Raw genomic sequence first — 26,071 nt, 5'->3', positions numbered from 1 at the left:
CGATTGTCTCCAGTAGCGGCTCTGGACACATCTTCCTTTACTGTGCTTCCTGACACATCCCTGTCCTTCCCCACATGTCAGGAGTGACAGTGGAGTGTCTAGTTGGGGTGCCAACTGAGGCAGAGCACAGATCCACATCTCATCTTACAGCTGTAGTTCTTTGGGCAAGTCTTTGTTGGATCCCCTCACAGCAAATTACTTCCTGGTGCAGTAAACGTGATTTACCTCTCTGACAAAGCTCAGAGTGAATGTGCCCCTGAGGTCCAGCCAGCTCCTCGCCCATCTCCAAGGCAGTGTGAATAAGGATAACTGATATTTACAGTCTAACCCCTACATGCCACAAGCTCTGCCTGCCCAGCTGGTCCAGGAAATGAAAAGGAGCCTGCTGTGGGTTAGGTAAATTACAAGCACACCCAAGGGAGCTTGACTTGGACCATAAGCAAGGGTTCCTTACACTCCTCCGCTCTGCCAGGGCCCAAAAATCTTCATCAGGCAGAATTTGAAAATAAGGTGCTTTATTGTTGAGGATCCCAGAGAGCTTCAGGGCGGCCATCTAGGGGCTAGGACTGAAGTCCCCTACCTTTTGGTGGCTCTTGTGAACAGAGACAGTTGAGACTTCAACATTTCAACCCCATAGAAGGCAAGCAAGTGTAGCTACAGGGATGGGGAGGCAGGGAAGAGGTATGAGGTGTACCAGGAGAGTGATTATGTGCATCTCTTCCCAACTCTGAGTTCAGTGCATTCAGCAATGCTGGGAGTATGACATGGGCCACTGCTGGGAGAATTTACACCATAGAAGCTGCCCAAATGCAACAAATCAGGGCTTTTTTTTCCCTCCCAGAGAACTGGTTTACTATAGATGTGTGACACACAGTCCTGAGCCAGTGCTGAACCCACCCAAGCCTGGCTACTGTGACAAGCTGTCACCTCCCCACTCGGGGAGTGCCAGCTCCCAGCCCTGCACATCCCTACGATCAGCAGAACAGAGAGGGCTGAGCAAAGGAAAGGGACTGGAACTGGGCAAGCCATTTCCTGCCTGGAGTCCACTTCACCTCAGCTGGGATGGCTTGCAGCCCGAGACTAAAGTGGTGTCCAACAGAAAGGCAGCTTGGGGCTACAGATAGCCTCCTGTGCAGTGGCTCGTGTCAGGGAGTGGGGAAAGAAGGGCATGTGCACCACCCAGAGATAAGGAGGGGTGGCCACCCGGGCTGGATGCCCCCCTGGCAAAGGGTGGCTATGCCCATGAGAAGAGTGGCACTTCCTCTGCTGGCCACCAGGGGCGGGTGTGAGACACTCAAGGCAGATCCCGAGAATCGGGATGTTTCTGGAGCTGCTGGCTTACACCTATGTGCAGAGCCAGGGCAGAAGAGTCCAGCTCCCAAGGAGGAGAAAAATGAGTGGCCAGGCTCCCAGCAGGCAGCAGAGGGAGGCCCTGGCAGACACAGGCACGTATGCACATTTCCAGGACTCCCAGGGACACCCACCCTGGGCCCTACATACCCTTCAACCTTCTCACTAACCCCACTGAGATATCTGCCTCGGGGTCACTTGCAGAAGGCACGCAGCCTCGGACCGACCTCGCTGAGGGAGCCCTTTCCTCACCCTGTCTGGGCAGGGGCGGGGTGAGGGCCCTCCCAGGAAAGTTCTCCCGTGCAGCAGCAGCAGCAGCAGCCGCCTGCCCTCTGCCTGCAATGTCTGTTCAGCAGCCCCGTTACTAGTACTCTTTGGCCTCCTGCAACTGTGCCAGGTACTCCTCCTCCGGGGGGTTGTTGGTGCAGGCCCGGCCGTTGTTGGGGGGGAGCATAGCGTGGAGGCGGCTCCAGTCCCCCTTGCACAGGATCCAGGGCGTCGTATCAAACTTGAAGTGCAGCTCAGGTGAGAAGTCGGTACTGATGAGGTCGGGCATGCCGGCGCCCTTGCCACGGGTCAGCAGCCGGCTGTCGTCATCATAGCAGCAGTGCTGGGAGGCCAGCGTGCTGCTGTTCCTAGACAGCATGGAGCGCAGGCAGAAGCGCGCCGTGGGCTGGTAGATGTCCAGGCGCTCGCGAGGGCTGCTGGCGTCCCTCCACCGGAAGCTGCGGCCCTGATGCTCGTCCTGCAGGCTCACAGGGCTGTCCCTGGCCTCCAGTGGGTAGGCACACGGGCAGCTGGGCAGGTCCCGCAGCATCTGGCTCAGGTACTTGGTTAGGAAGTCGCTCTTGCAGTTCAGCCACTTCTCACAGTAGTCCACATCTGCAGAGGGCCACAAAGTGCAAGAGGGAAGCCGGTGAGAGAGCTAGCTAGGCCGGTGTTGGGTGGGGACTGATTAAGGGCCAGTGCATGGGGAGAGAAGGCCCAGGCTCCAGCTGGTGCAGAGGTGTGGCTTGGTAGGGCCTTGGGGACAGAGAGAGGCTACCCCACACCACCCAGACAACCTGAAGCAAAAAGCTCTTGCTCAGAACAGACACGGGCCAAGGGGCTGGAGCAGTGACCCAGAGGTCCTCTGCAGTGCCAGTGTCACATCTTTAGGTGCTGAATGATGGGAAAGATCCTGAGATCTTGGAAAAGGATCTGGGGTGGGTGGAGACAGGGACAGCAACTTTTAACCAACTGGTAAGAAGGTTTCAGTATTTTAGACACTGGCCCATTCTTGTTCTGAACGCTGCCTTTCTCAGGCGGTCTGGCCTGGGGTGAGTCACTTGGCTGCTTTGGCCTCCTGTGGCCCCCTCTGTCTATGCTGCTATCCTCCCCATCTCCACCTCGGGAAACGTGGCCTTTTTTAAAAAAATTATATTTTTATTTAATTTTAAAATAAATTATATCCCTCAACAAAAATCTAAGGCTAAAGTACAACTGTCTGAGGTTCTCTTAAATAGAAGAGCTGAGGGGCCAGGCACGATGGCTCACGCCTGTAATCTCAGCACTTTGGGAGGCCAAGGCAGGAGGTAGGAGTTCGAGACCAGCCTGGCCAACATGGTGAAGTCCCGTCTCTACAAAAAAATACAAAAATTAGCCAGGCGTGGTGGTGCATGCCCGTAATCCCAGCTACTTGGGAGGCAGAGACACGAGAATCACTTGAACCCAGGAAGTGGAGGTTGCGGTAAGCCGCGATCGCACCACTGCACTCCAGCCTGGGTGACAGAGCAAGACTCTGTCTCACCGTTTCACCTGGTCCCCATGGCACAGCACAGCAGAGGCCAGGAGCCTTCATAAACCAGAAAGAGATGCCCCCCACACTCACCAGAGCCCTGCAGCGAGCAGGGAAGGGGAAAACACTGCAGTCACCAAGGAACAGCAGACAGAAGAAAAATGGCCTTGGGGAGCTGGCCATGAGGGAATGTGCAGAACCTTGCTCCCCACTCCCCAGAATCTGCCTGAGTGGGTGCTGTTAACTGCTGGGTCTTGTTTCTCGTTTCCCTTCTGTGCCCTCAACCTAATGGGATGAGCTGTCCAGCCCCGGACACTGGGGCACTGATTTTGATAGTTTGAGGCCCTGGACATCCCCAAGGGACTGCAACCTTGCCCGGGATCCAGATGCTGGGATTTGGGTTTTGACTGGAAGTGAAAGAGGAGCCTGGGAAACGGTACCACGGGAGAGGGGAAGAGACACGCATTTCCCAGGCCCACCCCTGCTCTGGGAAACAAATTGCTCCTTTCTTTCTGCTCCCAAATCTTTAGGGCCTTCTTTGCAGTGCAGTGCTCACATGGGTTATGTGTGTCTTTCCCTCATGGGACCTGAGCTCCTTGAGAACAGGGACTAGGCCTCAGGCTGCTGACATCCCCTGCCCCAGCACCGTGGCCAGGCACATGATGCGGGCTCAGTAGGCTCTTGCTGTGCTGAGTGCAAGCCTTATCTGCAAGGTGGGTCTCCCTGCCTTCCTTGTAGGGTGCAAGTGAGACCAAGAGACACAGACTCAGAGTGTGCAGCTGGAAGCCTGGCCCACGCCCAGCTGCCTGGAGGAGCAGTGCTGGAGTTCTGAACGCTGACCCATTTCTGACTGCACTGTATCCTCCTCCCCAGACAGAGTCTGCCCAGGAGCCTCCAAGAGTGACCAAGGAATGGAAGGCAGAACGTACCCACCCCATCCTGCTGCCAGGGAGGATAGGATATGCCCCACCAGATGATCTCTAAGCTCTGCTGCTCCCATTAAGACCTTCCCAGTAGAAATACCAGCCTAGGAAAGGCCAATGGGCTGGCTCAGAAATGCCAGGGCCCCCTGTTGGGGAAGCAAGCCTTCCAGATGGAAGCTGTGCTCTCCGCCTTGTCGAGAGAGGCCAGGTTCCTGCCGTGGAATAATACCCCACCCTCCCCTGAGAGCTTGTCCTCCAGACCACCAGGGGGCAAGCCTAGCTCCCCACTCACCTTGGTCAGGCATGTCCGTAGCATTGCGGGCTAGGAGCTGCCACTCCTCAAGGAGGCCCAAGGTGTCCTTGTCCTCAGTGCCTTTGGGAAGAAAGGAGGCCAGGCTGGTGGCTCCGCAGGGCACCTCAGTGCCCCGATGGGGGAAACCGCCCCCCCCCCCCCCCCACCTCAGAAGGCTCTCGGTACCCACAGCAGCCAAAATAGGCCTGGGACAAGGCAGGACCACCATGCTTGTGAGCTTCCTGCATCCCGTCTCCCAAGCCCACTCACATTCCCAGGGGACCAAGCCTCCAGCCTAAGCCACACCAGCCACTCCTATGCAGGGGTAGGGGCTCCTCTCACCAGGACAGTTGGGCAGGTCACAGGTACGGGTCTGGGTGGTAACGCAGCCTAAGCCACAGGGCCGAGTCCTCTGCTGGTTGCCAATGCTACAGTTCCCACTGCAGGGAGACCAGGGACCCCACTCCTCCTGAGGCTCATAGTCTGGGTGAAGACAGGGAGCTGGGGGTGAGTGCACACAGCCCACAGGGCAAATCGGTACAAATCAGCACAGGGCACCCTTTCCTCAGGTGGATGCAGCCCACGCCAGGGCTTCCAGCCTCACGAATGAAGCTGGGCTGGATTTCAGCTTCCACCTGCTCCCTCGACTGGGTACCCTTCTGCCGTGAACAACCTGTGCAAATGTATCAGGTGGCCCTGAAGAGACAGTATAAGCCCTAGTCACCTATTCTGTGCCAACACAGCAATAAACAGGAAAGGATACCTCGGGCTGGGAGCCATCTGACCACGATTGGTGTGACCTTGGGCAAGTCCCTCTACATCTCTGAGCTATAGATTTTTTACTTGTTTCTTGTGTCAGGGTCTTACCCTGTTGCCCAGGCTGGAGTGTAATGGTGTGATCATAGCTCACTGCAGCCTTGACTTCCTGGGCTCAAGCAATCCTCCCACCTCAGCCTCCCTAGTAACTGAGACTACAGGCACGTGCCACTAAGCCTCGCTAATTTTTTCTTTTTTTGAGACAGAGTCTCACTCTGTCACCCAGGCTGGAGTGCAGTGGCGCAATTTCAGCTCACTGTACTTCCGCCTCCCAGGGTCAAGTGATTCTCCTGCCTCAGCCTCCCATGTAGCTGAAATTACAGGCGTGTACCACCATGCCCAGCTAATTTTTAGTAGAGATGGAGTTTCACCGTGTTGGCCAGGCTGGTCTCAAACTCCTGACCTCAAGTGATCCGCCTGCCTCCGCCTCCCAAAGTACTGAGATTACAGGTGTGAGCCGCTGCACCCGGCTAAGCCTGGCTAATTTTTAAATTTTTTGTAGAGACAGGGTTTCGCCATGTTGCCCAGGCCGGTCTTGAACTTCTGGGCTCAAGCGATCCTCCAGCCTCAGCCTTCCAAAATGCTGGGATTACAGGTGTGAGCCACCCACCTGGCCTGAGCTATAGTTTTTATGTCAATCAAAACCAAGGATGACAATGTTTCCCTTGAACTGGAGATATTTAATAATTTTCCAGGCTGGGCATGGTGGCTCATGCCTGTAATCTCAGCACTTCAGGAGGCTGAGGCAGACAGATCACTTAAACTCAGGAGCTCGAGACCAGCCTGGGAAATATGGCAAAACCCCACTTCTACAAAAAATTTTTAAAAAGCTGCTGAGGCTGAGGCAGGAGGATCATCTGAGCCAGGGAGGTTGAGGCAGCAGTGAGCTGTGATCAGTGAGCTGTGATCAGTGAGCTGTGATCAGTGAGCTGTGATCAGTGAGCTGTGATCATGCCACTGCACTCCAGCCACAGCCACTGTGTCTCACTCCACACACAGTGAGACCCTGTCTCAAAAAAAAAAAAAAAAAAGAATTTCCCTGTTACCCATAATAGGGACCCACTTCTGATCTGAGGGAGCTGAAATACACTGTGGCTGGGCCCATATCCTCAGGCTGTGCAGGGCCTGAGACCCAGTGCTTTCTGTGAAACCCCCAAAATACTGAGAGCTGGTTCCACACTTCACAGACAGGCCAGCACTGGTGCCAAGAGTTTAAGGAAAACTAATGGGAGAAAAGCTGAAAAACATGGAAATTTTTCCTTTTTTGTTGTTTTTTTTAGAGACAGGGTCTCACTCTGTCACCCAGGCTGGAGTGCAGTGGTGTAATCACGGCTCACCGCAGCCTTGACCTCCCAGGTTCAAGTGATCCTTCTGCTTCAGCCTCCAGAGTAGCTGGGCCTACAGGCAGGCGCCACTATGCCCAACTAATTTTTGTGCTTTTTGTAGAGACAGGGTTTCAACATGTTGCCCAGGCTGGTCATGAACTCCTGAGCTCAAGCAGTCCACCTGCCTTGGCCTCCCAAAGTGCTGGGATTACAAGGCATAAGCCACCGTGCCCGGCCAATCATGGAAATTTTCTGTGAGTTTACATTATTTTAGTGAACTGGGAAGAGCTGTCACAACCTAGTCTTAATCATAGGCACCTCTGTCCGTTGACAAGATACCAGGGCTCCAAGGGAAATGGCTGCAACTATGCATAAAACATGTCTGCACCCAGAGGAAACCTGAACCACAACATGCAAAAATAAAAATCATCATCATGGCCGGGTGCAGGGTGGCTCACCCCTGTAATTCCAGCACTTTGGGAGGCTGAGGTGGGCAGATCACTTGAGGTCAGGAGTTCGAGACCAGCCTGGCCAAGTTGGTGAAACCCTGTCCCTACTAAAACTACAAAAATTAGCCAGGCATGGTGGTCCACACCTGTAATCCCAGCTACTTGGGAGGCTGAGGCACCAGAATCGTTTGAACCAGGGAGGCAGAGGTTGCAGTGTGCCGAGATTGTGCCACTGCACTCCAACCTGGGCAACAGAGTGAGACTCCACCTCGAAAAAATTAAAAAAAAAAAAATCTGTCATCATGAGAGGCTGGTAGGCTTAAGGTAATATTTTCTGAACAGTTTGTGCTGTTGTTACGTCTTTTTCTAACAAAAATAATAAAAATAGTCAATACATTCTTTACTCCATGGTGGTACTGTATATGTCTTAACTCAGTACTCTCTACAGCCAACTCCATGTAGTAAAGATTATACCAGCCAGATCACGAGGTCAGGAGATCGAGACCATCCTGGCTAACACGGTGAAACCCCGTCTCTACTAAAAAAATACAAAAAACTAGCCGGGCGAGGTGGCGGGCACCTGTAGTGCCAGCTACTCGGGAGGCTGAGGCAGGAGAATGGCATAAACCCGGGAGGCGGAGCTTGCGGTGAGTTGAGATCCGGCCACTGCACTCCAGCCTGGGTGACAGAGCGAGACTGTGTCTCAACAACAACAACAAAAAAATTATACCAGCAGGGCACGGTGGCTCACGCCTGTCATCCCAGCACTCTGGGAGGCCGAGGCAGGTGTATCACGAGGTCAGGAGTTTGAGCCAGCCTGATCAACATGGTGAAACCCCGTCTCTACTAAAAATACAAAAATTAACTGGGTGTGGTGGCACACACCTGTAATCCCAGCTACTTAGAAGGCTGAGGCAGGAGAATTGCTTGAACCTCGGAGGCGGAGATTGCAGTGAGCTGAGATTGCGCCACGGCACTCCAACCTGGGCAACAGAGCAAGACTCTGTCTAAAAAAAAAAAAAAAAAAAAAGATTATACCATTCCCCATTCTATAGAGGAAGGATCTGAGGCACAGAGAGTTGAAGAATCTTTCCCAAGGTCACTCAGCTGGTAAGCAACACAGCTAGGAGTCAAAGTCACACACACAATCTGAAAATAAGGTCAGTCGTGAGTGATGGAATTTATAATTTCTCAATCCTTGGAAACTCACAGATGTAAATAAATATAATGGTAACAAATGTCTTTTGCTTAGAGGATATCAGGGATTTTTGTGACAGTCAAATGTTGTTTAGAAAAAAAGAAACAAAAAAAGGCTGGGCACAGTGGCTCATGCCTGTAATCCCAGTACTTTGGGCGGTCGAGGTGGGAGAACTGCTTGAGCCCAGGAGTTTGAGACCAGCCTGTGCAACGTAGGGAGACCTCATCTCTACTAAAAATTTAAAAATTAGGCTGCCCTGAGGCCGGGCGCGGTGGCTCAAGCCTGTAATCCCAGCACTTTGGGAGGCCGAGACGGGCGGATCACGAGGTCAGGAGATCGAGACCATCCTGGCTAACACGGTGAAACCCCGTCTCTACTAAAAAATTCAAAAAAACTAGCCGGGCGAGGTGGCGAGCCAGTCCCAGCTACTCGGGAGGCTGAGGCAGAGAATGGCGCGGAACCCAGGAGGCGGAGCTTGTGCGAGCTGGAGATCCGCCACTGCACTCCAGCCTGGCGACAGCTGGTGACTCCGCCTTCAAAAAAAAAAAAAAAAAAAAAAATTAGGCTGCCCTGGTGGTATGCACCTGCGGTTCCAGCTATTCCCGAGCTAAGGTGGGAGGATCGCTTGAGCCCAGGAGTTTGAGGCTGCAGTGAACCATGATCATGCCACTGCACTCCAGCCTGGGTAACAGAGCAAGACTTGATCTCAAATAAAAAAAAATTTTAAAAAAAAAAAAAAGGAAAACTCTGCAAGCTATTGGCAATGTTACTTCTGAGTTGATGATGGTGTTTGAACAAGGCCTAGGCTCCTGGCTTCCTCAGATGGTCTTGCCTGGGAAGCCTCCACCCTCTCCCCCACCCCCATTTCCACTCAGTACCTGGGGATGCCAAGATGGGGGTGCTCACCGTAGCTGACAGAATCCTTGAGGACCCAATTCCTGGGGGCCAGCCAGCCCTGGTCCCAGTTGTCTGTAGTTCCATTGAACCAGAACGCCTCCTCTTCCTCATCTGCCTCTTTGTCCTCTTGGTCCTCACCCTCGATTTCCTCTGAAGGATAATCCTCGTCTTCCTCCTTTTCCTCCCTCTTCTCCCCTGGGGCCCTGTCTTTTTTATCTCCTTTGTAGTCTCCCCAGAGGAAGGACCAGAGGTTGGGCAGCCAGCTAAGGGTATCCTTGGGCGGGGTATCGCTGGGCTCAGCCAACAGGTCTATCTCCACCTGGGCCTGGGGGTCCTCCACCACCTCGATGGTCACCTGCAGGAGACAGGCCAGGCCGGCCAGTGAGGGAGGTCTTAAAGCTGCATTCCAAGGAGAGGGGGGATGATGGGGTCAGGGTCAGAGGCGAGAGACCCAATCTTTCCTTCAAACCAGCTGTCTTCTACTGGCTGACATTCTTGGCTAACCTTCCTGGCCTCTTAGGGCACAAGAATCACAGCTTACGGCCTGGAGGTGCATTAGAATCACCTGGGGACTCCTAATTCCCAGACGCCAGGTATGGACTGAACTGGTCTGGGCTGGGGCCAGGTATGGTGGTTCTAACACGTGCCAGGGTTGACACTCACTAGCTTAAGAGAAGCTGGCTTTGAATCCCGGCTCTGCCAGCATGCAGCTGCTGGCCCTGGGCAGTTCTGAGCCTCCAATTCCTCATGGTAGGGCTGGAAGCTGAGCGCTCCCGACACAGCAGCCCTCGGAGGAGCTCTCTTGCACCACATTATGGATGGGAAATAAGTAAAATAAAATCATTTATGTGACACTGAACTTCGGAAACATTATTTTTGGCTATTCAATAAAGTAACATCAGGTTCACTGAACAAAATTTGGAAAAAACCAGCAAACTATAAAGAAGAAAATGAAAATCGCCTATATTCTGGCTGGGCTCGGTGGCTCATGCCTGTAATCCCAGCACTTTGGGAGGCCGAGGTGGGCGGATGACGAGGTCAAGAATTCGAGACCAGCCTGGCCAACATGGTGAAACCCCGTCTCTACTAAAAATACAATAATTAGCCGGGTGTGGTGGTGCACCCAGCTACTTGGGAGCCTGAGGCAGGAAAACTTCTTGAACCCAGAAGGCAGAGGTTGCAGTGAGCTGAGATCATGCCATTGCATTCCAGCCTGTGTAACAGAGTGAGACTCCATCTCAAAAAAAAAAAAAGAAAGAAAAAAGAAAGTCACCTATATTCTTTCACTGACAGAAAACCTTCCAGTTTTTTTTTGTGTGTGTGTATGTGTGTGTGTGTATGTGTAGGTAAGTAGAGAAAAGAAGACAGACACTTTCAAATAATTTTAGAATTGTGTTTTATAATTTTTTCCCCTTCTGACGAAAGTGTTTTGTAAACCGTAGCTGCTAAACAAACATGCAGAATTATTATCATGAAGGACTCACCCCAGGCAGTGGAGCCTGAAACTATAATTCTGCCAGCTGCTCTCATTTCCTCTCCTATAAAGCCCTTCAGGTGGCTGTACCCCATGCCACCAGCCCACTCCATTCCATACTGAACCCCTTCTTTAGGGGATCAGACGTGCAGGTCTTTTCCAGGAGGCCTCCTTAGATTCCTGGGATCCCTTGTAGCCTACAAAGCATTTCCCACTCACTGGTGCTCACACAGCCCTGCTAGGTTGGTACTGTTTGTCTCTTGCCATGGTCTAGAGAACAAAAGCTCAAAGAGTCAAAAGACTTGCCCGAGGCCCACAGCTAGAAGAAACTAGAGGGGCAGGTACTCTGTCCCCTACACCACAGGGAGAGCATGGGGAGCCTGCCCTCACCCCACACAGCAGCCCCACCCTCCACAGAGTCCAGGATGCAGGGAACCCTGAGCCCACCTTATCAGCCCTGCTCCTCTCTGGGTGTCTGCAGGAGCTGCTGGCCCTTCTGCAGTTCTCACCTGGATATCAGGGTTAGGGGTACTCAAGGTTGTGTTGGCCGATCCCGGCAGCGTCTGCAGCTCCAGCAGCAAGGGAGTAACCTCCGGGGTCCTGGGAGGGGTGGCATTGCCTGGGGTCAGGGCTGCTGGCTCAGTGACAGTCCGGTGTCCACGCTGGTGTGGCTCTGCCTGCAGGCGGGTTCTGGGGAGCAGTGGTGCCTCCTCCTCTTCCCTCAGAGGCCTAGGATCTGGGGAGGCTGAGGCCTGAGGGAGAGAGGGGGAAGGTGAGGTAACAGGTCAGGGCTCACCCCTTGGGGACCCAGAAAAGGCTGGCCAGGCAGACCCAGGAGCCCTGGGGTCTGACTGGGTCATAAACTCACCCTGTGATTTACACCTCTCTGGAGTGTGTCTCTGTCATGTAAAATCTTCACACCACCTGCCTTAAGGCCCTCAATGGGTAAGTGAGGGTGTAGCTGGTCAGACAGTGGACTATGTCCACAAAGCACTTCCATAGCAGATGCCAGTGTGAGGCAAGAAAAGGAGGGTCATTTCACAGATGAAGAAACGGAGGCCCAAGAAGGGGAGACAGTTGTTTCAGAGAGTGGTGCCCTTTGCAGACAATGTGCCTCCCACTCCCCAGGGCCCTCACAGGCCAGAGCAGAAAGGCCCTCAGGGATGCGCCTGGTCGTATCGGGGAGTGGAGCAGGCCTTGGCCTTTCCCTTCAGCCCGCTCCTGTCCACTCAGCCCCGCCCAGGCCATCCACATGAGGGCTGCGTTCCTCGGTGCCTCTGACCACAGTTACCTTCCTCCGCCTGCCTGCCTGGGGCCTGGCTCCTGTTTGTACTCCAGGCTACTGGCATGGCTGACTCAGCCAGTTCATCCCTTCCAACAGCCACTGGCCATGGTGTCCTCACCGGGACAGTCCTTGCTTCAGATCAGATGGTAAGGGAAAAGCAGATCCATGTCATCTCTGACTCCTGTTCCAGCATTCATCTGCCCAGACAGTGGGGCACTGGGGGCTCAGTGGCTGCCACTTGCCTCCAGGCTATAGCCACTGCCCAGGTCTCTATGCCAGGGCAGAAGGAGCACCTCCCAGAGCTGCCTGGTAAGTCTCCGGGGCCTGGCACCTGTGGACCCTGCTTCACTCAGGCCACACCATTGCCACCCCTCCCGTCTCATACCTGGGCAGTATGCTATGGCTGACAAACACTGGTTCTGAGAGCCAGAAAAGCTTGGGTTCAAATCCCAGCTCTGCCTGTTACTAACTTCTTCAACTTGACAATATCCTCGTCTGCAGATTGAGGATAATCATTCTTCCCTGCAAGGACTGTGAGAATTTTATTTATCAAACATTTCCACAGCATTTACTGCACACCAGGCACTATTCTAAACACTGCGTCACTCATTTCATCCTCCCTGTCTTACATCCTCATGGTCATGCCTGTCTTACAATGGAAACTAAGGCACAGAGAGGGCAAGTAACCTGCCTGAGGTTGCACAGACATTTAGCAATAAAGCCAGGATTTAAGCCAGGCAGTCTGGGCCTAAAGCCCTTAACCTGCATGCTATAAAGTGATAGTATTGCATCCCCTTCAAAAATCAGGGGCTTAATCAGCCTAGTTTCTCACTGTCACTGACTTTTTCTTCTTGAAAGTTTGGAAAGAGATTCAGAATCCTCTGTCTCTCCCTCTCTCACCTCCCCTTCTGCGGTGTCCAAACATCTGGCTCCAGGGACCCTGCAATAAACGCCTGGTCCCAGGGCAGCCGTGGGCCCATCTCAGCCCCAGCCTGGAGTCTCTTGCTGAGTCAAAGCCCTCTAGTCTAGACAGCAGGGTGGATGAGTGGAAGGTGGAACGGTGAGTAATGGAACAACTCAGCCCCTTCACTGACCAATGAGGGAGGCCTGGAGCATCCCCGAGTGCTGGCTTCTTGGCAGCTCCCACCCACAATTCCACCAAAGCCCTAACTGTACCTGTGACTTTGTTCGGCATCTCCACTGTCTGCAGTCTCTGGGGCATAGAGACAGGCAGTCTCAGAGCAGCAGGTGTTCAGGGTTGTGCAGCCTTTTGGCTGATCGGGACACCCTAGCCTGATGGTGGCTGGGCCTGCCTGTGGCAGGTGGTACAGTGGTTATGCAGTGGTTCTCATCTGGGGACATTGGAAAGTGGCCCCAGGAGATGCCAGAAGAAGGTAGGGAAGGGAGACAGGGAAGGGGAGGTGACAGTCAAGGATGCAGTCAAGCAGCGACCGTGATGGGCATCTGCAGCCAATTCCCCCAGGCTCCTCTGATACCCCTCGAGCAGGGACAGAGCTGGGGATTTATCTGGCAACTCCAGCAGTCCTGGGTTAAAGGCTCTGGGGCTAGAAGGGAGGATCTGCTCTCCAGGCACTTCAAGTGAGCCACGTACAGCTCCCAGCAGGGCTGAGGGATCAGGGCCGGGCATCCAGAGGCCCAGCCCATAGCCAACCTCCGGGCACATCTTACACACCAGGCCTTCCTACGCAATTTCTGTACCATCTGTCACTTTTTCCAACTCGAAGGTAAGTTCTGTGCAGACACGAATTTTGTCTGCTTTGTTCACTGTGGGATACTGTGCTGAGCACTGTGCCTGATACATTATAGGAGCTCAAGAAATCACTGCCACGTAAACAAATGAACACCAGCAACCCTGAGGGGCGAGTGTGATCATCTTTATGTTAAAAATGAGGCTATGAGGCCGGGCGCGGTGGCTCACGCCTGTAATCCCAGCACTTTGGGAGGCCGAGGCGGGCGGATCACAAGGTCAGGAGATCGAGACCACGGTGAAATCCCGTCTCTACTTAAAAAAATACAAAAAATTAGCCGGGCACGGTTGCGGGTGCCTGTAGTCCCAGCTACTCAGAAGGCTGAGGCAGGAGAATGGCGGGAACCCGGGAGGCGGAGCTTGCAGTGAGCCGAGATCCGGCCACCGCACTCCAGCCAGGGGGACAGAGCAAGACTCCGTCTCAAAAAAAAAAAAAAAAAAAAATGAGGCTATGGAGGCTCAGGGAGGGTAGGGGACTTACGTAAGGTCTTAAAGGTTACAATAAGAGAACTAGGATTCAGCTCAGCCTGGCCTGATCTCAACACCTGCTCACTGGTACACACCATGCATGCGTGGACAGACACTGGGGACAGTAACCCCTCGTGGGCCACCAACTTCTGTCTTCACAGAGCAGTTCCACTTTCATCATCTCAGCTGAATGTGGTGGAAATGAGTTCAGGCTGGAGTCCACATGACCGGGTTCAATCCCAACGTATACACCTACTAGCTGCGTGACCTCAGGCAGGTTACTGAATCTGCCTTAGTTCCTTCCTTTGTAATTCAGGGAAACACCAGCGCCTGTCTCATAGGCTTGTTGAATTAGAATAGTACCTTGTAGGTGGTGAGCACGCAAAGAACGTTACCCAGAGGTGGCGATAGATGGTACTCAGAAGGCAGACAGGAGCCATCGGGGGCACCCCCCTTGCCAGGCAATGTGCCAGTTCTTTACACCTCATTCAGATCCCCCGAACACTGCTGCAAAATCACTCGGCAGGTGTATTCTCACGACATTCTGAGGGGAATTCTGAGGCTCCAGGTTGTTGAAGAACTCTAGCCCTATCTCACTAGACCACGTCTCTCCATCTTCTAAGCTGACATGTGGAGTTGCATGCATGTCCAAACACACAAGGCCATTCTTTTGGGGGGTGGTGTCACTGCCCAAATAGAGATACATCCTGAGGCACATCTTCACCAGTTCTCTCTCTCTCTCTCTCACCCCTAAGCTTACTTTCCCAGGCTTGGCCAGGCAGCCCCTGACCCATGTGTTTCCAGTTAACACAACAGAGTCCCGATCCCCACAGACCCTTACTGCATTGCACGAGCCCGCCTGCCAACCTGTTTCAGCCCCTTCACAGTTCCCTGTTCTCCCTTCTCCTTTGTGCCTCAGGGGCCAGAAACTTGTTTTGGATAATTAAATTCAGTCACCAAATGCAGGTCCCGTAGCCCTAGCTGCTGAAGCCCGGACCCAACCACAGACAGCCGGGCTGCACACTAAGTCATGCTGGCGGGAGGTGCTGGAGACCCAGCACACAACAGCAATTGCCTCTTTAGCCAGGCCTGAGACCCCGCATACAACAGCAATTGCCTCTGTAGTCAGGCCTCTTTAGCCACAGGCAGGGGAAGAGGGCTGGATTTCATTCTCCCTCAACTACCTTCCTGATTGGTAAGTACTATTCTCTTTTTTTTTTTTTTTTTTTTTGGAGACGGAGTCCCACTGAGTCGCCCAGGCTGTAGTGCTGTAGTGCAGTGGCGTGATCTCGGCTCACTGCAAGCTCCACCTCCCAGGTTCATGCCATTCTCCTGCCTCAGCCTCCCGAGTAGCTGGGACTACAGGCGCCCACCACCACGCCCAGTTAATTTTTTGTATTTCTAGTAGAGACGGGGTTTCACCGTGTTAGCCAGGCTGGTCTCGATCTCCTGATTTCGTGATCTGCCCGCCTCAGCCTCCCAGAGTGCTGGGATTACAGGTGTGAGCCACCGTGCCCAGCCAAGAAACCCCATGTTTTCATTCGGTACTGGGCCCCACAAAAAATATGGCCAGTTGGCTTTCCAAGGTAAAGGCAATAAAAAAAGAAAGAGAAAGAAAAGTAAACCAAAAAAAAGTAGCCAGTTTTGCTGATCACCCTATATGTACAGACTCACTGGATTCTCACAACAACACTTTAGGTAGCTATGAGCATCATCATCACTTGATAGACAATACAGCCAAGGATCAGAGAGGTAAAGTAACTTGCCTGGAGTCACACAGCTAGGGGCTGGCAGAGTGGGATTTGATGTCAGTGGTCTGGCTGGAGTCTGTGCTCTTAAGCCTTGTGCTTTGCTAACTCCAGGCAGTGGCTGCACCTTCTGGTTTGCCGCCTGCTGCTTTGCAGTGCTGAATGTGCTGGATGAACAAAACACTATACAGGATGTTCAACTCTCCACATCCATCCTTCCCTTTAATCCTCATAACAACCTGAGACTGAGATTGGAGAGGCTGGAGAATTGCCTGGGGCCTCTGAGCAGCCAAGCTTCCAGGCCCCATTCCTGTCTTTCCCTCTCTCCCTCCCTGGGGTTTCCAACCCTTTAGAGACAGAATGGTCTGGAGGTATAAGGAAGGCCATAGTTGAGGTCCAGGGAGGCGGTCAGCTGCAGGAGAAGGCTAGCAGGTGAGGCCACAGGCTTGGCACCACACAGACCTAGGTTCTAGTTCTCCCCGGCACTCACTCACTGATTGGGCTAGAAAGACCCTGCAACCAAATAAAGTCAGCCTTTAGGAAATACATCCTTCTCATTGCCACCCACCTGGCGGGTGAGACCTTGCACCTCTCCTGCAATCCAGCCCCTGCTTCCAGGCAACTGGCTGGACAACAGACCAGGACTGAAGTGCTGGGCAGGCACCCCCACCATGTGCATGACACTGCCTCAGCTTTCTCAGGGACCCCAGGCTCCTTCCTCTGCCCTTAGTTCTGTCTCAGCCCATACCCTCAACAATTGCTTCTTTCACGGCCATTTAACCCCTGCTGCGGCAGCATGAACCACCCCCATCCCGCCCCAGGTGGGCCAGTCCTTGCAGACTGGAACAGCAGTCCTCTCTCAGTTCTCCTCTGTTTGTTTGTTTATTTATTTATTTATTTTTAAATACAGATAGGGTCTCACTCTGCAGCTCAGGCTGGAGTGCAGTGGCACGACCTCGGCTCACTGCAACCTCTGCCTCCACGGCTCAAGCGATTCTCCTGTTTTAGCCTCCCAAGTAGCTGGGATTACAGGTGGCTGCCACCATGCCCAGCTAATTTTTTTTTTTTTGTATTTTTAGTAGAGACAGGGTTTCACTATGTTGGCCAGGCTGGTCTCCAACTCCTGACCTCCACCTTGGCTTCCCAAAGTGCTGGGATTACAGGCATAAGCCACCGTGCCTGGCTTTTTTTTTTTTTTTGAGATGGAGTCTCACTCTGTCACCCAGGCTGGGGTTGCAGTGGCACAATCTCGGCTCACTGCAACCTCACCTCCTGGGTTCAAGTGATTCTCATGCCTCACCCTCCCAAGTAGCTGGGATCACAGGCACCTGCCACTAAGCCCTGCTAATTTTTTTATTTTTAGTAGAGATGGGGTTTCACCATGTTGGCCAGGCTGGTCTCGAACTCCTGACCTCAGGTGATCCACCTGCCTCGGCCTCCCAAAGTGCTAGTACAGGTGTGATCCACTGCCCAGCCCTTTTTTTAAAATTTAATTTAATTTTTTTTTAAATAAAGACAGAGTCTTACTCTGTAGCCCAGGCTGGAGAGCACTGGTGCAATCATAGGTTACAGGAGCTGTGAACTCCTGGCCTCAAGTAATCCTCCTACCTTGGCCTTCCAAAGTACTGGGATTACAGGCGGGAGCCACCACGCCCAGCCTCTCTTGCCTAATTCTACCCCCTCAACCCCTTTGTGGTACCAAGTCCCCAGCTCTTCTTTCTCCCATGCCAAGGTCTTCCCTTGCCTGCCAGGGAGGTGGTGGGTGCCAGGTTTAGGTGCCCAGGGGCTCTGGAATTAAGCAAAACTGAGTGGGGATCCCGGTTCACCACATACTAACCTTGGGTTAGTTATTGGGCCTGCTGTCAGTTTCCTCATCTCTAAAATGATAACAAGACAAGGAACACACATGGCGGCTGTTTGAGTGGTGTTCTCATCCTAACTAGAACAGAAAATACCCAGGACAGAGCTGGGTCACTCTGTGCCTGACCAGCACTCAACAAACTGGCCCCAGCCTTTTTTTTTTTTTTTTTTTTAAGACAGGGTCTTGCTCTGTTGCCCAGGATGAGTATAGTGGTGCATTCATAGCTCAGTGCAGCCTCAAACTCCTAGTGATCCTCCCACCCACCCTCCAACTAGCTAGCACTATAGGCATGCACCACCCATGCCTGGCTTGGCCCAGCCTCTTTAATTTAATTAATTTATGTATTTGAAGACGGGGTTGGCCAGAAGCGGTGGCTCGCACCTGTAATCCCAGAACTTTGGGAGGCCAAAGGGGACAGATCATCTGAGGTCGGGAGTTCAAGACCAGCCTGACCAACATGGCTACTAAAAGTACAAAATTAGCCAGGCGTGGTGGCACATGCCTGTAATCCCAGCTACTCAGCAAGGCTGAGGCAGGAGAATCGCTTGAACCCGGGGGGCAGAGGTTGCAGTGAGCCAAGATTGTGCCATTGCTCTCCAGCCTGGGCAACAAGAGTGAAACTTCATCTCAAAAAAAGAAAAAAAAAAGAAGACGGTCTTGCTCTGTCACCCAGGCCGGAGTGCAGTGGTGCAATCAATCATGGCTCATTGCAGCCTCAAACTCCTGGGCTTAAGCGATTCTCCCACCTCAGCTTCCAGTAGCTGGGAATACAGGTGCGTGCCATCACGCTTGGCTAATTTTTGCATTTTTAGTAGAGACGGGGTTTCTCCATGTTGCCCAGGCTGATCTTGAACTCCTGAGCTCAAGTGATCCACCTGCCTTGGCTTCCCAAAGCGCTGGGATTACAGGTATGAACCACTGCGCCCAGCCCCCAGCCTCTTTTTATGGCGATGTCACCATCCACATGTCTGGTGCTTTTTCATCCAGCACTGCATCTGAGAGAATGGGTTCTTATTTTACTGTGGGAGTAAACTGAGGCTCAGCAACAGGCCTGCCCAGAGAAACGGGGGCCACATTTTGTTCACAAGGCTAATAATTTTTTTTTTTTTTTTTTTGAGAGGGAGTCTCACTCTGTCGCCCAGGCTAGAGTGCATTGGCATGATCTCAGCTTACTGCAACCTCCGCCCCCCGGGTTCAAGTGATCTCCTGCCTCAGCCTCCCAAGTAGCTGGGATTACAGGCACCCACAACCACGCCCGGCTAATTTTTGTAGTTTTAGTAGAGATGGGGTTTCTCCATGTTGGCCAGGCTGGTCTCGAACTGCTGACCTCAGGTGATCCGCCCGCCTTGGCCTCCCAAAGTGCTGGGATTATAGGTGTGAGCCACCACACCCAGCCTAATGATTCTTTTCAAGACTTCAGATGAGCAGACTGGAGCATGACATGCAAAGCTGTACAATAAGGTCCCCAGCATAGCTCCTTCTAATGACAGACCTGGCTCCTGGCTAGGCTTAACTTTTCTGTGCCTCGATTTTTTCATCTGGAAAATGGAGATAATGCCCATGTCAAAGTGGTGTAACAATGAAATAGTCTCATGTTAAGAAATTCATACGGACTCTGTAAGGCCCAGAGAACGCTCACTTCCCTTTCAGCCACCTTAGCTTCTTCATTAAGGTCTTTGGGCTGGTCAGTTATTTCTTTTTTCTTGTTTAATTTTTTTTTTTATTTTTGAGACGGAGACTCACTCTGTCTCCCAGGCTGGAGTGCAGTGGCACAATCTCAGCTCACTGTGACCTCTGCCTCCTGGGTTCAAGCAATTCTCCTGCCTCAGCCTCCCGATTACCTGGGATTACAGGTGCCCACAACCATGCCCGGCTAATTTTTGTATTTTTAGTAGAGATGGGGTTTCACCATGTTGGCCAGGCTGGTCTTGAACTCCTGATCTCAAGTGATCCACCCTCCTCAGCCTCCCAAAGTGCTGAGATTACAGGTGTGAGCCACTGCGCCCAGCCTGGTCAGTTATTTGTGACACACCACCCAAGTCCCTAGAATAGCAATCTGCATTCTCTCAACATGACTCCTTAAACTAACACCTTTGCCATAGACAGCTTTAACGCAAATCATGCAGACTCATGGAACGATGTCAGAACTTGACAGGACCACAACGATGACTTAGGCTCTCTTGGCTCTCTTTTTTCATTTTATTTATTTATTTTTGAAAAAGGGTCTTGCTTTGTCACCCAGGCTGGAGTGCAGTGGCACCATCTCAGCTCACTGCAACCTCCACCTCCTGGGCTCAGGAGATCCTCCCACCTCAGCCTCCTGAGTAGCTGAGACTACAGGGGCGCACCATCACGCTCAGCTAATTTTTGTATTTTTGTGGGGGTAGAGATGGGTTTTCGCCATGTTGCTCAGGCTGGTCTTGAACTCCTGGGCTCAAGCAATTCTCCCCCCTTGGCCTCCCAAAGTGCTGGGATTACAGGTGTGAGCCACCGTGCAGGCCCCTCTTTTTAAATATGAGAAATCATCCGAGGTGAGTCACACGTGCATTCATGACCCACTAGGATCAGAACTCCAAGCCCTAGACTCCAAGCTCTGCTTTTTCGTTGTGACACTAATTTGTTTTCACATGTTTTTGATGACTCTGCCAGGCTTTGTACTGGAGCTGAGGATATGATTTTGGCTCTGAAATAACTCATCCTCTAGGGTGTTCTTGTTAGGGGAAGATTTGGCAAACATGCTAAAAATAATTACAGTACAAAGCAGTAACTACTAAAATAGAAAGTATTCATGCCAAGTGAGCAGAAACAATGCCAATTTAGTTAATTTTATTATCACTGTCATCTCTATGTGGGAGGAGGGACTGGCGAGAGGCCTCATCTGTCTACAACAGTCATTCTCCACTACGGGCAGTGGGGATGGGGTGTCCTACAGGAAGCACATGGAGTGTCTGGTCCTGGTGGGGAAGCGAGTGCTACAGGCACCTAGTGGGTAGAGGCCAGGAATGCTTCTAAACATTCTATAATGCATAAGACAACAGCCCCTACCACAAAGAATTATATGGCCCAAAATGACAAGGGTGCTGAGGCTGAGAAGAGCCAGTCTAAAGGATGCATTTTCTTTTCTTTTTTTTTTTTTTTGAGACGGAGTCTTGCTCTGTCGCCCAGGCTGGAGTGCAGTGGTGCGATCTCAGCTCACTGCAAGCTCCGCCTCCCAGGTTTACGCCATTCTCCTGCCTCATCCTCCCAAGTAGCTGGGACTACAGGCGCCCGCCACCTCGCCCGGCTGGTTTGTTGTATTTTTTTAGTAGAGACGGGGTTTCACAGGGTTAGCCAGGATGGTCTCGATCTCCTGACCTCGTGATCCGCCCGTCTCAGCCTCCCAAAGTGCTGGGATTACAGGCTTGAGCCACCGTGCCCGGCCTAAAGGATGCATTTTCAATAGGGGCAATAAGCAGATCTTGTGAGAGACCAAAAAGTCTTAAGATATTACAATGGTTTGTGACATTCCAAAGGGCCATAATACATAAACAGACAATATATCTGTGGTATTAAAATGTCATGGGGAAGTCAGGCGTGGTGGCTCATGCCTGTAAGCCCAGCACTTTGGGAGGCCAAGGCAGATGAATCACTTGAGGTCAGGAGTTTCAGACCAGCCTGGTCAACACGGTGAAACCCCATCTCTACTGAAAAAATACAAAAATGAGCTGGGCGTGGTGGCAGGCATCCATAATCCCTGCTACTTGGGAGGCTGAGACAGGAAAATCACTTGAACTTGGGAAGTGGAGGATGCAGTGAGCCGAGATCAAGCAAGACTCCAGGTCAAAAAAAAAAAAAAAAAATTCGGCTGGGCATGGTGGCTCACGCCTGTAATCCCAGCACTTTGGGAGGCTGAGGCAGGTGGATCATGAGGTCAGGAGCTCAAGACCAGCCTGGCCAAGATGGTGAAACCCCATCTCTACTAAAAATACAAAAATTAGCCAGGCACGGGGGCAGGCGCCTGTTATCTCAGCTACTCAGGAGACTGAGGCAGGAGAATAGCTTGAACCCGGGTGACAGAAGTTGCAGTGAGCCAAGATCGTGCCACTGCACTCCAGCCTGGGCGATAGAGTGAGGTTCTGTCTCAAAAAAAAAAAAAAAAAAAAAGGAAGAATAGCCGGGCACCATGGCTCATGCCAGAAATACCAGCACTTTGGGAGGCTGAGGCAGGAGGATTGCTTGAGCCCAGAAGTTCAAGACCAGCCTGGGAGACAGAGTGAGACATCATCTCTACAAAATAAAAAACAAAAGGATTAGCCAGGTGTGGTGGTGCATGCCTCTGGTCCCAGGTACCTAAGAGGCTGAGGCTGGAGGATCGATTGAGTCTGGGAGGTTGAGGCTACAGTGAGCTATGATCACATCACCGCACTCCAGCCTGGGTGACAAAGACAGACCCTGTCTGGAAAAAAAAAAAAAAAAGAGAGAGAGAGAGAGAAAGAAAAGGAAGGAAGGAAGGGAAGGAAGGGAAACCAGGGAAACCAGGGAAGGAAGGAAGGCAGGAAGGCAGGAAGGCAGGAAGGAAGGAAAGAAGGAAGGAAGGAAGGAAGGAAGGAAGGAAGGAAGGAAGGAAGGAAAAATGGCAAGATGGGAAGAACTATTCTGGCCTCCTACAGCTCAGTAGATGGAAGGACCCAGGACCCAAGACCGAAGGCCACCTGCCACACAGGCCTACTCCTGCATACCCTAATACAAGTCTGGCTGTCTTTGTGCCCATGGGAATGAATGTCCGCTGCATTCCACGGGGCAATAAGCTGGACTGTAGACCCCTCAGTGACTGGAAGACACGGGGTTTGACAGACCATGGCTCCTCTCCATGGCCAACACCACTCTTCCATCTCATTACTGTTTTATACCCCAACGCCCACCCACAGTCCACGACGACAGCGCCAGTCTCGGGCTGGCCACCCCTGCCAGTAGCTGGAGAGCCCCACTGTGCCTCCGCTTGTCTCATGGAAGGGTCTCACCTGACCGTCTGAACCTCAGCGGCCCCGGCCCGCCACTCCGCAAAGCGCCAGCTTCCTCGCACCGGCGGGACTCTCCTCCAAGCCAGCGAGCACCTGGACAGGCGGCTGCAGGCAAGGTTCGCTCAGGGCGAGGAAGCCTGGCCACCGCGGAGGGTCGGCCACCTCACTCCGCACAGAAGTCAAACTTGTCCCCCGGCTGGTCCGCAGCAGCAGGTCTCGCGGCCATGCGCAGGGAGTGGGAGCCCCGAGGTCCGGCGCACCTGGCCAGCGCTCGGTGTCCGGGAGCTTCCGGCCGGCCCTGGCCCCTCTCTCTCCCTCGGGGGGTCGCAGCCTGTGTATGTCCCGGTCCCACTTCCCGCACGGCTAGAGCCGGCGGGTCGGGGAGGAGGGACCGCGCGCGCCGCAGCCCGGTGCCGCCGCCCCTCACCTCCGCCAGCCTAGTGCGGTTCCCAGGCCCGGGTCCGCCGCGCCCCAGCTTCCTCGCGGGGAGCCCTCGCGCCACGGCCAGCAGCGCCACCAGCAGCAGCACGCAGAGGAGCAGCCCGGCTCGGTTGCGGAGCGCACGCATCGTCTCGGTCCCGAGGCCGCTCTGCCTGCGCCTCTGCCCGCGGCCGCGAACCCAGTCGCGCACCGCCTCGCCTCCTCCGGGGGCGGGACCTGGGGATCCTGAGGGGCGCGCGGGGCGGGGGACGCGCAGCTAGCACAGCCTCTCCGGCCCCTGCGCCTCGCGTGGGCGTCCGCACAGCTCTGGGGTCAGCCCACCTGGACGTCCCCTGCTGTCCTCGGAGGGGACCCTCGGCGCTCCCCGACCCATCTGGGCCCTGCGGGCGGCTGTCTTTGATCTGGCCGCCTCCCCGCCCTCAGTCCCCGCCGCTGTCGCGGTCGCAGCCCCCAGCGAATTCCTGTTGGCGAGAAGCTGCGGCCCGGCGCGCTCCGGCCCCTCGCTGCGACCTGCGGGGCCCTGAGGGTCCGACGCCACCTCTGCCCTCCCCTACCGCGCTCCGACTGCGACCTGGACCGGCGGTGCCGCGCGGGCGAGGGAGGCGCAGCCGGACGCGAGAGTGGTGCGCGTGTTCGGATGCCGGGCAGATGTTTGGTTGCGCCAGGAGGAAGAATTGCTGGGGGGAAGCCAGGGCTCTTCCCAGTCTACTGCCGGAGGTGGAGACCAGAGCAGAGGCACAAGCCAGCACCTGCCAGTCTGCGCCCAGTGTCCTCGGAATGTTCTCAGAGCATTTTTGAAAACCGGAGAGCCGGCCGGTGGCTCACGCCTGTCATCCCAGCACTTTGGGAGGCCGAGGCAGGAAGATCACTTGAGGTCAGGAGTTGAGACCAGCCTGGCCAACATGTTGAAACCCCGTCTCTACTAAAAATACAAAAGTTAGCCGGGCGTGGCGGCGCGCACTCGTTGTCCCAGCGGGTGGGACCCCCGAGGTCCGGCGCACCTGGCCCCCACGCAGGTGGAAGAATCGCTTGAATCTGCGAGGCTGCAGTGAGCCAAGATTGCACCATTGCACTCCAACCTAGGCGACAGAGTGAGACCCTGTCTCAGAAAACAAAACAGGAGAAAGTTGAGACTCAGATGTGAGGATAAAGTCCCAAAAGGACAGCCAGGAGTCTGGGGTCGCCTAGTGGTATCCTGGGTGAAAGAGTGAAACTGCCCACTTCCTCCAGTGGGACCCTTGGTGCAGGGATCCTCACGTAGGCCAGCAGGGTCACCAAGATGAACTGCCTCTGAGCAACCGACACAAAACCTTGGCTTATGGCAAAGATCAGGAACTCTGAGAGGCAGTGCCAATCTTACAGCCTGCATGGGGCAGCTAGGGAATGTGAACGAAGTGACACCAGGTAGGGGGAGGGGTTGGGACAGGTCGGTGAAGAAGCAGTCACAAGGCATTGGGGACATGCCCACCCAGGGGCCATAGCAGGGCGCACGAAGGATGACTCAAGTTTCAGGGCAGGATTAGTGGATCCCCAGGAGTGTTAGAGAGGATGAACAGCAAGCCCAGCTACTGGCGTAAACTGCTGGGTCTGGGTCAAGTTAGAGTAAGACTGGGGGCGGGACTGTGCTTTTCTGGAACTACTGCTGTTTCCAGGGGCACAGCTGCAGGGTTTTGAATGGTGCCTCACAGGGATGACAACCTGGGTCTGAATTCGGCCATGGGGATTGGAGTCTTTCACCATTTACCAACTAGGTGATATTATTGGACAAATTATTTGACGTCTTCGTGCTCTTGTCCTCTGTAAAGGTGTGGGGGCCCGGGAGCAGGAGGGGTTCCCCATCTCACCTGGGCACCAAGTGTGATAAGTGTGAGTAAATGAGAAGTAAATGTGAGTAAATGAGAAGCCATGCTTCCATGTTGAGAATTTGTATTAGAATGAACCATATGAAGTTGCCATGTTTTGTTCAAAAGGTCGAATATTGGCAATTTCATATGGTGCAACCTAATAGTGTGCCTGGTACATGGTAAATACTCAAATATTAGCCTAAAGAAACCCTGTTTATGACCACCTGCTAGACCATGTTGCATTTACTAGACTAAATGCAAGGTCACCTTGTTCTTTTTCAGGATTTTTTTTTTGGGGGGCTGTATAGATATTTTTACATCCTGCTGATTATTTTGTCTTTTTACCACACTCCTACACCTTCCACCAGATCAGAGGAGACTTGGAAGACAATGAGTTCATTCATTCATGAGCACCTGTCTCCATGACCAGCAGTCACCACTGGACTTCAAGCCACGCCCCCAACTGCAGATAGCCTAATTGGTCCTGCTGCAGCCACTCTTGTTTTTACCCTCCCCAACTCCCCATGAAGCTGATTATCTTTTCTTTTTTTCTTTAAGATGGAGTCTTGCTCTGTCACCCCGGGCTGGAGTGCAGTGGCGTGATCTTGGCTCACTGCAACCTACACCTCCCGGGTTCAAGCGATTCTCCTGCCTTCAGCCTCTCTAGTAGCTGGGATTACAGGCACTCATCACCACTCCCAGCTAGTTTATTTGTATGTTTATTTATTTATGTATTTACTTTTGAGATGGAGTTTTGCTGTTGTTGCCAAGGCTGGAGTGCAATGGCGCAATCTCGGCTCACTGAAACCTCCACCTCCTGGGGTTCAGGCGATTCTCCTGCCTCAGCCTCCTGAGCTAGCTGGGATTACAGGCGTGCCCCACCACGCTTGGCTAATTTTGTATTTTTAGTAGAGACAGGGTTTCACCATGTTGGCCAGGCTGGTCTTGAACTCCTGACCTCAGGTGATCTGCCCACCTCGGCCTCCCAAAGTTCTGGGATTACAGGCGTGAGCCGCTGTGCCTGGCCGGCTTATTTTTCATTTTGAAAATAACCTTCATTGAGATATAATTTACATATAATAAAACATGCCCATTTTAATTGAGCCATTTCGTTTTCATAAACGTGTACATCTGTGTAATCACCACCACGATCAT

The 26,071-nt window shown here is 53.1% G+C and overlaps 1 protein-coding gene across 1 annotated transcript; it reads right to left on the bottom strand.

Annotated features, from left to right (window-relative positions):
• Positions 1 to 498: 498 nt before the first annotated feature.
• ISM2 (isthmin 2) lies at positions 499 to 25,532 on the bottom strand. Its single transcript, XM_031667934.1, has 6 exons — positions 23,059 to 25,532; positions 11,011 to 11,253; positions 9,037 to 9,382; positions 4,685 to 4,825; positions 4,343 to 4,423; positions 499 to 2,232 (listed from the first exon to the last, which is right to left on the bottom strand). The coding sequence occupies exons 1-6, from the start codon at positions 23,197 to 23,199 to the stop codon at positions 1,715 to 1,717; spliced, it is 1,470 nt and encodes a 489-aa protein (XP_031523794.1). The 5' UTR covers positions 23,200 to 25,532; the 3' UTR covers positions 499 to 1,714.
• Between the last annotated feature and the right edge of the window lie 539 nt (positions 25,533 to 26,071).

Source organism: Papio anubis, chromosome 7 (genome assembly GCF_008728515.1).
Source record: "Papio anubis isolate 15944 chromosome 7, Panubis1.0, whole genome shotgun sequence".
Taxonomy (NCBI): domain Eukaryota; kingdom Metazoa; phylum Chordata; class Mammalia; order Primates; family Cercopithecidae; genus Papio; species Papio anubis.
The sequence above is the reverse complement of the archived record's forward strand: the minus strand, read 5'-3'. Positions and strand labels throughout refer to the sequence as shown.